The 14,297-nt window shown below is 37.9% G+C and overlaps 1 protein-coding gene across 2 annotated transcripts in view; it reads right to left on the reverse strand.

Annotated features, from left to right (window-relative positions):
* Window positions 1–2,839: 2,839 nt before the first annotated feature.
* The window catches only part of LIN7A (lin-7 homolog A, crumbs cell polarity complex component), a 46,442-nt gene continuing 34,984 nt past the window's right edge, over window positions 2,840–14,297 (reverse strand). Inside the window, exons 3-6 of one of the 2 annotated variants that reach the window (XM_064702009.1) lie at window positions 13,132–13,203; window positions 10,556–10,765; window positions 6,130–6,342; window positions 2,840–4,620 (exon numbers count right to left, since the gene is read on the reverse strand). In XM_064702009.1, the coding sequence (XP_064558079.1) occupies window positions 6,130–6,342; window positions 10,556–10,765; window positions 13,132–13,203 (495 nt within the window). In that variant the 3' untranslated portion in view covers window positions 2,840–4,620. The remainder of the gene's footprint in view (window positions 4,621–6,129; window positions 6,343–10,555; window positions 10,766–13,131; window positions 13,204–14,297) is intronic. The other variant, XM_064702010.1, reaches the window with a different exon arrangement.

Consider the following 14,297-nt stretch of genomic DNA (forward strand, 5'->3'; position numbering starts at 1 on the left):
TTGGGGACATTTTTTTCATCAGTACATGTATAATCTTCAGCAGCAGCAACAGCAGGTGAAGTGGGATCAGACCCTGTGTGCAGTCCAATACCATGTTAATATTTACATTAACCCTAAAATTATTACCCAGGTAAGAGTATATTGCCTTTATTGCCATAATCCTATGCTACTTGCCATTCTCAACACTGGGAGTTAACTCTTGTGGCGTTATTCTACATATAAATGGAGTTCAGTTCTGAACTGTCCACTCACTGTAAAATGTGTGGCAATACGCTGAACGACGGCAGAGTGCAGCTCTGTGTGCAGCTCTGCAAGGCTGGGAGGAGAGAAGCCCGCAGCAGCGACGGCAGAGCGAGCAGCTCTCGGTGCCATGAGCATCGCTGCACACTAGGCGTCTCCCTTGGCACGGTCCTTCAGCTGAGAGCTCCGCCTGCCGCACAGAGATGCTACAGAACAGCTTCACACATCTCAGACAGAGGAAGGAACAGTTACTCCTCTACCTTATCAGCTCTTTCTGATTTTGACCAAAGGAATTGCAATTGCTGAAGCATATACTTTTCTTGTGCTCGATGAGTTGACAAGAATATGTGAAAACAACTATAAGAAAGCAAATGGAAAGATAATCAGAGGTTAAACTCCTATGTGACTTTTTTTCCTCTTGGATCTTGGCTGTTCCTTTTAGACATCTGCTTTTGTAATCTTTTTGCTTAATCCTAGATAGCTGCAGGTTTTAGATTTCAGAACTGGGCAAGTTTTGCTATGACTTTTTTTATGCCAAATCCCTACGGTGGAAGTTTAATGGTTGTCATTTTTGTGCACCTCTGATTGTAAACAGAAATCAAAATCAATAGTTCATCTTTCTGGTTGCAGGTATTGTAAAATGCACACACGCTAGCCCAGTGCTGGGGTGGCAGTACAGACTTCTGCTATTAGCATTCACAGGCTGAAGCTTGTTACAATCTGCTCCTGTGTGCACCACAACCAAAGCATTTTGCTAGCAATACCTGTGCTGAGCTCTTAAATTTCTTAGAACGGTTCAGAACATACATCTGTAGTGACAGGAGCCTCCTTACAAAGCAGAACATGTGCAAGGCCTCTGGGTTGTCTTAGCTATCCATGTAGAAGTTTAAGATTAGGGGATTCAAACACTGGGGACTTTTTATTTGTTATTTCAAAGCTGTGTATGAGTGTAGCAGCAACATCCCCTTAAAAGCCATTATTTATTCCAAGCTAGTAGTTTAAGTTGTTTAGTAGTGGCTCTGCTTATGATGTTTTTAACAGAATGCCTAACTATATTTTAGGATGCATGTCAGAGACAGGTGAAATGAATCACATTTAATCGATACCTCCAACTTGATTTTGGACAGCTGAAGGTAGAGACAATGAATTCATCAAACATGTATCTAAATCTTTATGCTCATTCAGACTGCATTTACTTCATGGACAAGCAGGGTTAACATGGGTCTGCTTGCAAGACTGTTTGAGCACATCCCTAATTCAACCTGACCTTCTCATGGCTAAGCACAATGAGCTGTATGTCTCATCAGATGTGTACAGCAGGCAGCACATTCTTGCAAACTGTCCCAGAATACTCTCAGGTTTAGAAATTTGTTTTGTTTTATTAGACGCTGGATATGGAAACGGTTTCACTAATACTTCTGTAGGGACAGTACTGCTTCTAGCTAATAATCCACTGCTTATGTGTGGAATGGTCGTTAGTACTTCCAGACACTTTTCTGCGTAATTCTGAAATTCAAGCTGGTGAGCTTTTTGCTTTATCAAAGACTATGGAGTTCTTCAATACTTTATAAAGTGCCAGTCACATCAAATAACACAAACAGAAAAGCTATGGCTAGCACAGCAGAGCCATCAACTTCACTAAGTAAATACCACCAACACTAAATCTCTATTATAATTAGATCCCGCATCTGGAACTTTGGTGTAAGTGAATGTGATGCAAGAGTGTGTAAACACTCCTTTGGCTACTGCAGTAAAGAGACAAAAAAGGCATCTTGGATCTTCAACCTCAGTTTGCTCCCACTGCAGAGAAACATGAGGGAGAGCCCCAAAGGTAAATATAGGCAATAAAACTCACTAAGTTGACTGAAAGAATATCAGTTTAGTGTAGTGTAACAGCAAATGCCAGGAGACCAATCAGTTAAAATACATATAAAATATGTATTTTATATAAAATATAAAAATATATAAATAGCTGCAGACCTACATGTGGAAAGGGTTGTCTTCCCTGCACTTCTTCTGAATACTAATACACCTCATGTGCACACGTGGAAGTAACATGTTAAATCAGGACTAAATACATTTAAATCATAAATGAAAATACTGACTAAAATCCAAAACCATATCACAGGCTTAGGGACAGTGGTTATTTTGTGACTACGTAGCTGTATGTTTTATTGATCAGTAAGGGGCATGAAAAGCAACAGAAAGCTATTTCTTCCTGTTTTCATTTCAAAGTCATTGACAGTTCTTACTGTTAAATGTTGGTGAAGACTAGAATGTTAATTTTAATGTGTATAAATAATTTATTGAATAATAATATATGAAAATGAATTTTATATGCTTCTCTATATGAATGACAGTCTATTATTGAAATTTATTAATCAGCACATTCCACTCAAATTTTTTGAGGAAGAGGAGGGAAGGAGGTAGAGAGGCGGTTTGGGAAAATGCAGTACAGTGGGCTGACTAGATCTGAATACTCGGTCTCTGAAAATGCAGCTATCAGGGTAGTCCAAATCATACTGATGAGATACAAGACAGTTATATGCAGTCATAATAGCAAGTTAAAAACTTTCAGTATTAACAGCAATGCCTGTTTGAGAACAGTTTTAAAATAGGTACATACAATTTTATTAAGTATAAAAAGACACCGTGCAGAGCACAATACAATATATTTATCTTCAGTTCTGGTAGTTCTCAAGCTCCACGCTCTTAATTGATATTGTCACCAATGATTACGGAATATAATTACCTCTCTGTACAAAACGAGGCTTCTCTAGATGAATTCATGCTGTTTGGTTTTAAACATACAGTAATTTCCTTTCAATGGCTACTTACACTGATCAAACACTGTCAAGTCTGTTGGCTAGCCTGCATTTGGTTTCTAACATATGCTGTGATGCTGCCAATTAACCCTGTTTTGCTTTGTCTCTCTCTGTTTGAGAATAGACCCTCCAGTATATTAATTGTTTCTGACTTTGTTCCAAGTTCACAACCAGAACACTGTTTCTGACCATTTGTACATTCCATTCTGCACATTACTGAGCTTTCACTGACATCAGCAGGAGTTTCCAACATGCAATGACTGTATGGTTTTCCCCTAATCCCCTTTTCTCCCCCAAGTCTTTTCTAATGAAGCACAGAAGGCATGTAAAAATGATCTTTTTTTAAGGACTTGAAAATCCATTTTCTTATTTTCTTGAAAGCAGATGACATTTATGGCCCTCCAGCTTTGACTATCTTCTTTGGAAAAGCAGACATGTAAACTTAAGAACTTACAGATTTTGCTTGCACATTCCAGTTCAGTTTAATTAAAAAAAAAAAAGTCAGACTGTAATTTCAAATTGATTTAAATGATAATGTGAGTCCTAAAAGAAACAACTTACATTTCCTCCTCTCTAAAATATATTAACATTAGACTGGAAAATAAATTAAACAATACAGAAGTGCAGAGATTATGCTATCACAGTAATATCTGCCAAACAAAGCTTGGTCTTTTGCTAACATTAGCTTACTACATTTGCATTACATGCTAAGCAAAGACCCTACTTCTCTAACAGGTACATTCAGACAATATATATTTTATTGAATAAATATATAATATATCCAGTTATAGATTTCTGAATAGTAACTATAATAGATACAAGCAATACCTACGTTTAAAAATACAGTTCTAGGCTTCCCTAACTTTACTACTAATAAAATTAAAGTTGACCTAAAACTTTTTCACTCTGTTGATGCATAATAAAATATATGGAAACACCAAGAGTAAAAAGCCAATTGCTTCTACAAATGGAATACTTTATAAATATAGTAAATTGCTATTTCCAGAGGGAAATCTGAAAATTATAAACAGGAAGTTAGGTTAAAACAGCTCTACCAGATATAGTACAAAGTGGTTATGAAGGAGATGTACAAGTTTGATGTCTGTGGCAAAATTTTGAACTGATGTTTTTCATTTTTGGAGATAACTGTAGAGAAAGATCCTGCTCTCAACAGCAGCCAATCTTAACCTCCCTAAACAAAACTTTCAGTGCCTAGAGAAAGCCAACTAGAAATTTGTCAGAGTTAGGAGTGCAAGAGGAGATCAAACAGAATTATTTGGAAGCCCTGGACTTCGCTGTTTCATAGGGTTTACCAATCATGCTGTTCTCACTGGGAACAGAGTCACAGAAGCAAAATGTATCTGTGACCACTGTGTGCTGAAAAGCCCTACCATGATGGTGCCCTCCCTACAACTCACTTTAGTCTGGTACTGTACATTCTCCAGATGAATTCTGTTTCATGTTCCTGTAGTTGTTTTCTTTTGCTGGAAGAGTACAGCTCTGGTTGCCTGATTACTGAACTCTTGATTGAGGCTTCTTCTTTCTCGAGAACAACCTAGAATTAAAGAAACACATTGCTCAGAGCAAGCAGAAAAAATTGAGGAATTAAGCTGGTGGCTGTCTCTGCTTGCCATTTCTCCCTTTCAATTTAAAATTAGCAAAAATTCCTTACTTGCTAATGAAATGATTTAGGCAACTGAAAAGAATTAAAAATTTCATGTGTATGTCTGTCTCCTGCAATGGCCTTGGTTTACTTAGAAATCCCACACTTACTTCATGAAATACTACTGTTTAAACCTCTTGTCTGAGTAGAGGCTCTGAGTGGAATTCAAAACCTTCTCAGGGCCCTTGTTTGCCCCAACAAATCTGGAATACTGGTGGTCACAGGACAGGGTGTTTACAAGGTGGGTGTTTTCCCCTGATTACCAACAGAGGTCAGTGTCAGCACTGATGACGATAGGACCATCACTGGGAGCTTCAGATTTTGACCATTTGGGGACTTTCTGAGTCACTTACTGACTCTTTCAGTACATGTATACTGTTTTGGGAACAAACAGCTATGAGATGAGGGTTGAGATTTAAATCATCCTACTTGATTTTATTTAGGCAAATGGAGCATATCTATAAATGTATTCATAGCACAAACTCACTGATTTCAGAAAAACTGCATATGCAGAGAACCTCTGAACCTCACACACCACTGGGAGACTTGCAAGCCTCTTGGAAGTTATTGTGATTTTGAATGTCAGTTAAGAGTGAATGAAATACTTCCTACCAAACTGTATCCAAAAGCAAGCACTTAGAGGTGCCCTGAAGAGTGACCAGAATGAAGTAAGTGTTCCCTGTGGCAAGGAAGAGGCTTCAAAGACTTTTCTTCACCTACCACCAGCAAATCTTGAGGTTTCATTATAGAGTGGTAACAGATTAGTTGAAAATGCTTTAAACTGTCTAAACCTGGTGGCACATTCTTGTCATAAATGCTCTGGTTGTTAATATTAAATAAAAAACATTCCCAGGACTCCATTCACTTATAGATAAGCCAGAAGTGCATAGTGGCTTTTGATCTCAGGGTTATCAGTTGGAAACTGGCTCCAGAATTTTCCAGTGCCTTTAACCTGTTGTCAAAGTGCATCTTTACAGGGAAAAACCACGTGGAAAGGTACCAAAGAATGAGCTCTGCTCATCCTGGCAGTATGTGCTGGCTGGGTCCCCAAGGGTACCTCCAGGCCCCTGACTGCCCCCCTTGGGGCTCCCTCCATCCTGTGCACAGCCCAGGGCCTCATGTCAGGCACTAGGGCTGCCATCTCCTGTCCCAGCAATGCCCCAGCAGGGCCAGTCTCCAGCTCCCCATAGCCCTGCCCTGCCCAGCCACGGGGGGCACTGTGGGCTCATGCCCCAGCCCATCTCCATCCCCAGGCAGGTGCCCAGGGCGGGGGCTGCCCTGCTCCTGTCTGGGGCTGAGATGGGCTCTGGCAGCAGACGCTGCCCTGACAGACCCTGGAAGCGGCTGGCCCAGGTGGGGTGCTGCCAGAGCACTCTAGGGAAGAACACTGAATCCTCTCACCTACGACATGTGGTTTTGCTGTGTAGTTTGCTGCTGCTGCTGCTGCTGAATGAGCAGCTGCTGCTGTTGCCGGCGCCGCGCTGTTCTCAGCTTTTCGAAGCGAGCCTCCATCTCCTCCAGCACCTTGGGAGTGTAGCGCACCACCAGCTTCACGCTGTCCTTGGCCGCCTTCAGCAGCTCCACCGCCTTCTCGTGGTGCTCTCCTTCCACACTCTGCGAGCAGGGAGAACAGATTTAAGAGTGAAAATGATGCTTTGATCCAGAGCTGTGTCTTTTTCATATGGAAAGTGTGGCAGAGTTTTACGCAGTTTCCACACCTTACATTTTTTAAGGGGCCACTAAAAAGAAAGCATTAAGACTTATGCACTGCTGGGCATGTATTAATTTTCAAGCCCTGACTTCTATGCTATTGCTGTTTGGAACAGTAAATTTCCAAAAGAGGAAGGTGACTCAGCTGTTAAATAGAGTATTCAATTTCTATCATTAAGTGGACTGACTGGAATCATATGCCTTTTAGGCATGTGCATTGTTACACACCTTAAGAAAAAGGGAAAAATTTTCTAATGGTGCACAATTGTCCACTTGTTGTAGGACATATTTCAAAACCAAATGTATCTCTGCACAGAAAAAAACCCAATAGCCTGAGCATCTGTAACCTTCACATGGGCTTTAGATAATCTAAAAATAAGTCTTTTTCTTCCCATTTAAAATAAACCAAAGTTTTACTACCTGCTGTGTTTTAAAACTCGTATGTATTTTGAAAATATAAATCTTGAGAGAAAGTGTACAAAATTTGGCATTGTTTTATATTTCCTTTTTTGCTTGTAAATCATGGTCAGAATGGCATGGCATGGACATTCAGAGGAAATGAGAGAATATTCAGTGGTGTCATTTCGGTTTTGCTGTGCAACAGCATGAACTAAAATAGGCTATGAACAAACACTGTAACCTCCCAAGCTTCATGCAGTAGAAACATTTCTTTGCTTGCAAAATGCTGGATGTTTCTTATTAACACCAATAAGAAATTGTGATTGTTTTGTAGGGGAATAATAAGATGGGGTGTTTTAATACACCATTCAACAACCTAGCAAACTGCATTGAATTCATGCTTGTTTGTTTTCTCTCCTGGTTGTGCCCAGCCTTGTTCTTCCAGTTTAGACAGTATTTTTAAATTAGAAATGAAGGGTTTGACTTTGTTGCTATCCAGGTCAATGGAAAACTACCATTGATCTGAATGGTAACGATGCAGAATTAAGCCTAATGCTCTGAGCCATAAGCAAAGAGGGGACAAAACCAATGGCAAACCAATAGCGATGCTAAATACCAATCCTGCTCTCTGAACACACCTCACTCAGATCTTGACAACCACAGTTTTCAACCCTTATTAATATGATGGTTAAACTTGCTCTTAGTGTCTTTTTTGCTGCTTGCACTCCAGTTTTCAAAGTATTACAAAAACTTTACCTGCTTAACAACAGCTGCAGAAGTGGAATAGAGCAGGAAAAGAAAGGGCAAAGGGAGTTGTTTTGCTGTTGGAATGCTTCTGCTCTGCAAACCTCTAAGGCTGGGCTGGCAAAGGACTCCTGCTGGTATCGGTCATTCCTCTAGAAGGTGCTTTGCTGACTGGATTATGCTGGTGGGGCACATTGCAAGGATCTGACTCACTCATGTTACTTTAGAACTGCCCACCTAATGGGTAAAATTGTTTTTGAAAGTATATATTTACTTAACATATAATTTTTTATTTCATATACTTATATACACTTATTCCTTTTTTCCACTATTGCATTGGCAGATTGCATGAAAGAGAAGGTTGAAAAACATTATACAGACAAGAACAGCTGAAAGAACTGCAAATATTGTGTGGGCAAATACCAACAATTACTCTATCCTGGTTCACAGACTTGCCATAAATCTAGAAGAAAAAAAATTCACTTTCCTGAAGACAAAAAGAACATCTGCTAGACCACAAGTTGGGAGACTAAGAAGAATATTTCCATTAGGTATCCCTACAGAAATACTTGGTTGACAAATTAGTCATTATAAATCTATTTTGCATCCTTTCTGTATCTGACTCACACAAGGTATCTGACAAATGCAGAATCTTTGCCAGATATCAACAGGCACCAGCAAGTGTTTTTGTCAAGCCATCTGCAGGGCTTACTGCTTTCAATTTCCTTTATTTTTAGGGGGTGTGGGACAAAAGTATGTTACAAAATCCTCAGCATAATGAGAAAACACTGTTTTTTAACATGCAGTGAAACAGCTCAAGGAACACTCTACCCAGTCATGCTGGGACAACAAATCTGGATTCTGAACACACAGCTCTAATTTTATGTTCCTAATTATAAAGTTGGATAACCATCAGTGATTGAGCACAAACAAGTTACAGATATTTCATTTCATGTCCCACCACTGAACTGTCTGTTCTATTGTACATACTGTACATTATTTGCTTTTCTCCAGCTAAATTAAGAGAACCACAGAGTGAATGTCCCAGTGAACAATGCTAAATTTAGATTATTTTTGTGCTGCCTCAAGCTTGTTTGCAACAAATAATCACTTCTGTAATTTTTGCCTTTTTACAAATTATATTGTGCGAGATTCTTTAGCCCAAGACTGGTTTATGAGCAGTAGTTGCTCACTACTGTGAAGGTGGTGAGACCCTGGAACACGTTGCCAGAGAACTTGGAGATGTCCCATCCCTGGAAGTTCAAAGTCAGGTTGGATCGGTCCACCCAAACTGTGCTATGATTCTGTGATTGTTTCAAGTATCAACATGAATTCAAGCTTTGAATTCTGTCATTTACACTCTGAATACAAAAATACTTCTTTTGCATCTCTAAAGCAACTTTCTCTTGTGTCCACATGCAATTGGGAATTTTGTACTGTGTTTTTTGCTGCATCACCTAAATAGATATTCTAAAGTGCACACATCAAATTTTTGACTGGAGAATCATAAAATAGAGGTGACAAGAGGGTCAAATTCAATATAGCTTGATATCTGAATGTTCACCACTTTCCTCTCTGGTCTTTGCCTAGATACTGTTGACACTAAAAGGATTTTTCAAGAACCACCCATCAATTAGTAAATTGAAACTATTTTCACCTTTTTAATCCCTTGTTGAAAAAAACAACCACAAAATTCTCTGATTAACTTTAAATCAGTGTGAAGTTTAAGCAACCAACTTCCTAAAGTATTCCATTGAGTTCTTTTCATTGAAGGCTAAATAATCTTTTCAGTGGGTTTTTCTTTCCTTTCTTATTGCTATTTGGTACAAGCAAGTTTTCAGAAATAGCACTTCTCTTTTGAGACCATGATAATTGATAGAAGAAGTGGTAAAAAGTCTGTCTGAAGTATTACCCTAATATTTTGTTACAAGAGAAAGGAAATAGCTAGTGTTGAGAGAAATAGATGAAAACATAGAATATTTTTATTGTTTTTCACCTTGCAACAACGAAGAAATTTAAGTTTTAAAGTCTTAGATTTCTGACTGAATTTAGAAACTGCTACTCTGTGCCTTTGATGTATTTAAATACAAGGTCAGATGGAAGTTTGCATGGAAAAAGACTACATGTTCACAAAGGGAAGGGTAAGGTTATGTGAATGAGTATTCTAATCTTTTCAATACTTTCATTTTGCTTTGTGTGCTCTTTTACAAAGTAATGTAATGGCAGAATTAAACCTGTGTCATGGAGTCAGAGCCTTATGTGTCCTCTAATCCAACAGCCCTTTTTTTTTTTTTACCTCCATGTTGACATTCACAGTGAAATTACACCAAAATACTCCAGCTTGATTTACATGAAAAATGACCATGAAAAAAATGTACCATTTTACCAAGCATACATGCTCCCTGTATGGGAGCATTTGTACTGTTGATTTGTCTGACAAAGACATCACAGCTGGATGAATATCACTAAAAGAAATGTAGAATGCACCCTCCACTGCAAATCAGCACCAAATGTGCTTACCAAATTTCTTTCAATTTTATGTGTTCAGAGCCTTTGAATGTCACAAGACTACAGAAGTGCCATTGTGTCATCATTGTGCTTGGAAAGGGCTGTGTGCCTTGAAGGCTACTAAATGAAAGAACGATGCTCTGTTATTAAGCTTTTACTGCAAGACGGATTTACAGAATTATCAATTATCATTAAGGACATAGGTTTCTTGTAAATTAGGCAGGTGGTGTGGATTTGAAATGAAGCTCTTCAAGCACTCTCCATTACAACAGAAATTATAATGGCACAAAATTGTTGGTGGAGCTCTGCCTCACTGCACCACAAACGCACACTGAAGGTCTCTCACAGAACTAATTATTTTTGTTTCGTGTGGCTGCATTTTAAATCACAATGTTAGAACAGCTGTGAAAAATGAAAATCCAGATGAATTGAATCCATATAAAAGCTCTATCAAATTTCCACATACCACTCCATTAACTGAAAGCAGCTGGTCCCCACGTTTGAGCCCACCATGCCTTTCTGCCACTCCTCCAGGAATGATACGAGAAATATAAATAGGTGAATTTTGTTCCTTTCCTCCCATGACATTAAAGCCCAGGCCTTCCTCAGTCTTCGGCAGCTCCACCACTCGCGGGTGTGAATGGCCTTCACTCGCAGCAAATGCAGCAACTGTTGCCTGGAAGAAAAAAAATGACTGATTTGGCTATTTAAGGGTAACAGTGATAGACACTTTGTTGTTCATTTGCAGGAAGAATTCCTTCCTGTGAAAACATTTCAGGATCTTATTATGACATTCTCTGATTACCTGAAAATGTTTTAAAAACTAAGTTCTATGCCAATGTTTTTTGAAATAAAGGAATAAACAGAGGAACAAATAGATGACTTGTCAAAGATAATACAGAAAGTTACCAGCAGAGCCGGAAGCTGGCACCAGGAAGCCTTACTCTGTGGTGATGCCCCCTTATGATCATTAGTGCATTTCTTCTTTGCCTTTTCACAGGGAGAAAATTTATCCCTGTGGGATAAGAGAATGGAATCTCTAACGTGTTCCTAGTTGAAATTAGGTGGATGAACTGAATTTTTAACTCTCTGCTTTGCTTTCAGAGTTATAGAATTATTTATTTTAAATGATCAGATTATATTATTAAATTAAAAGTTTAGTTTATAATCTTTGTGAAGTCTTTGAAGTCTTGCAAACTAAGTAACTTCTGGAACAGGAATAGGAGGTTTATATTATATAATTCTGTCAAAACTTTTATGGAAAAAATTAAATCTTAAGACAACAACAGTTACATAAATCAATTACAATAATCTAGATTGTTTAACTTATTCCAGGGGGGAAAAAAAGTAAAGTAACATACTGTAAAGCTTGCATCCAGGAAAATATGACATTTATACTTTATTTTTCTCTACAAGCATTTTCTTACTTATTGATCTTAATAAACCATCAAATAAAGATTAAGAGAATATTTTATCATTTTTAAAATGTGTTTGTAGTTCAAACTGCTAGAACAATTTTGCATCACACTAATATTTTTGAGCGTCCTATAATGCTTATGCTTAATCGAAGCTAGTGGATGATGTGATATAATGGATCATTCCAAATTACATGTTTTTGCACATGCAGAACTTCTCATCATGCATACATATTATGTTAGACATGAATGCACTAGGAGAATGAAATGCAGACAGCCCAGAAATAACCAGGAAATATTGCACTATTGAAACATTGCTCTGTAACCTGCTGTTCTATATGAGTAAGAAATGAGAATGGGAAACACTAATTGGACTTCTCCCCATTTACTAAATAACATAGCAATAATTTCTATGTTTATCTGCAGTGTAAACACATCAGGATTTCATATACACATTTCTCCATATAGAACAAAAGATCTTGCAAAATTTACATTGACCATTAGCTTTCAATCAGAAGGTTAAAATAAGAAAAATGGCCTACAGAAAAGTCCTATTTAATATGGAAAATACGCTGCAATTTAGAGTGTATTAGGTTATTTGTTGCTATTATAGAGCTTGCTTCCCTAAAATACTCTTAAATCATTTTGTAACACACTCCCAACTTTCCTCTTCTGATACAGGTTTAAATTAAAATCTCTGAGCATAAATACTTAACAGTAAGAGATCTTAGTTCCACGAAGATCACTAAGACTTCAGGGAGTTTATGTTCACAGGAATGGGACCATAAAGAAGTATCTCTAAAAAAGATTTATGGGTTTTGCAATTTATTTTGCATAGAATCTGCTACACCACATAAAAGACAGTGTTTTGTGCAAAATGATAATGGAAAAAAGAAAGCCATGGTGGACCCTCTTGTTTGGAAGTATCTATTTTTCTGCATGTTATGAAATACAGAGCATATTTCATACTGGCACATAGAATGGGTTCTTTCATGGTTGTGTGAAATCCTTCATCATTTCAACAGCAGCAGTAACATAGCTGTCATTGTCTTAGGATATAAGAAAGGCAGGTCCACATGGACAAAGAGACTGTATTTTATTAAAACAGGCAATGTATCAGAAAAAAAGCCCCAGGCTTACATTTAGCTGTGGATAAAATCAATAAAATGTTGATCAGGCCATTTCTGTCACTGTTCATCCTTACCACTTGCTCAGTACCTACAGTTCCCATTAGTTAAAAGGGGAATTTTGATTGTTTAGTTTCTACCTCCCAAATAACTGTGTCCTCTCTGGATGAGATGTATGGGAAAACAGTCCATTAAAATATTGGTTGTTGCAGGCAGACTGCTATAGAAGAACTAGTAGATTTGCTTTTGCAAAGCAACTTTTCAAAAAGCATCATATTTCATAAAATCATTCTCTTTTCTTAAGCTACAGAAGCAGCATAAAGGTTGAAATTTTCCATTATGATTGTTACCTGGGAAGTAGCACTGGTTCTAGACTCTGGGCTGCCACTGATGTCTAAATTTTCTTACAGTGTACACACGAATACCTGAAACACACACGCGCACAGTCAATTACTGGATCACTTTGGTAACACGTATTTCAACAGCTGCACGTATCCTACCTTTGCAGTGGCCCTGGCTCGGAATTCGGGGCAGCCATTAACAGTTATGGTTTCATGCATGTATTGATACACCTAAAATGTTCATGAAAATAAAATGAAATTAATTATAGGAGCAAAACAAGGACTTTATTTTAACCCAGATAAGGAGAGTCCCTTTCCCTCAAAGAACCAACATCCATTAATGCTGTATTTATGCAATCACATAGTAAAGTGCCAGCTAAACTTGAGCAGGCTTAGGTTAACAGAGAACGTCAATCTGTGTTTCTCACAATAATTTCCAAACTTAACTTTACATCTTCCAACACAACTCCCTTCCATTCTCTAGCAAGTAGTTTCCTAAAACCAGCTAAGTTCTATGTTTTCAAAAATTCGTGTTTCCAGGCAACTGACTTGAATGTAAGTGATCTGAACTGACTTGAGTGGTGCCTCAGCCTCCAACAATGACTTCTTTGGTCTCTGAACTTTCTTATGAACTAAAAGACTTAGGAAACTGATGTTAAAAAATATGTAAGCTGCTCAGCATACAGAAGAAGAAAAATGCTGCTCAGCTGAAGAATGGAAGTAAAAATAGCTCTGGAGAAAGGTGACAGTACTACCTTCCATCAAACATAACTAGCAATGTGAAAAGGGTTTACAGTCTGGTAGGTCTGGTCAGACATGGTCAATGAGTAAGGTTATCCTTTAAAAAGACATTGTACATACACATAAATTACATAAAATCACAATGCCAATATATGAAAATTTCTGCTATTTTTTTTTCTGGTATACACTTCTGGCCCACCTTCCCTGGTCCTTAAGTCTCCATTTTAAACATCTCCAGTAAAGAGAAAGGAAAAGGCTTTGTCTTACACTGCCTTTGTTCTCTAGATTTGTCACACTCTCAGAGTAAAAATAACAACCAAAACTTTGATACTAGCCAGTTATTTTGAAAGCAAGCTTATAAAATAAAAATATTTACATATAACATACAGAAAGTTTTTTGGAAAACAAAGGTGAATGCAAACAAACCAAACCTTTTATTTAACTTTCTTATAAAATCAACAAACGTTAAAAAAAAGTTGCTATATGCTACTGATTTACTGTGGGCATTCTCTCGACCTAATTCATCAGAAATTTTGTCATTTCATATGTCCTGTGTCTCAGGCTCCACTTCTCATCAGAGAGAA

Source organism: Zonotrichia leucophrys, chromosome 1A, assembly GCF_028769735.1.
Source record: "Zonotrichia leucophrys gambelii isolate GWCS_2022_RI chromosome 1A, RI_Zleu_2.0, whole genome shotgun sequence".
Lineage (NCBI taxonomy): Eukaryota > Metazoa > Chordata > Aves > Passeriformes > Passerellidae > Zonotrichia > Zonotrichia leucophrys.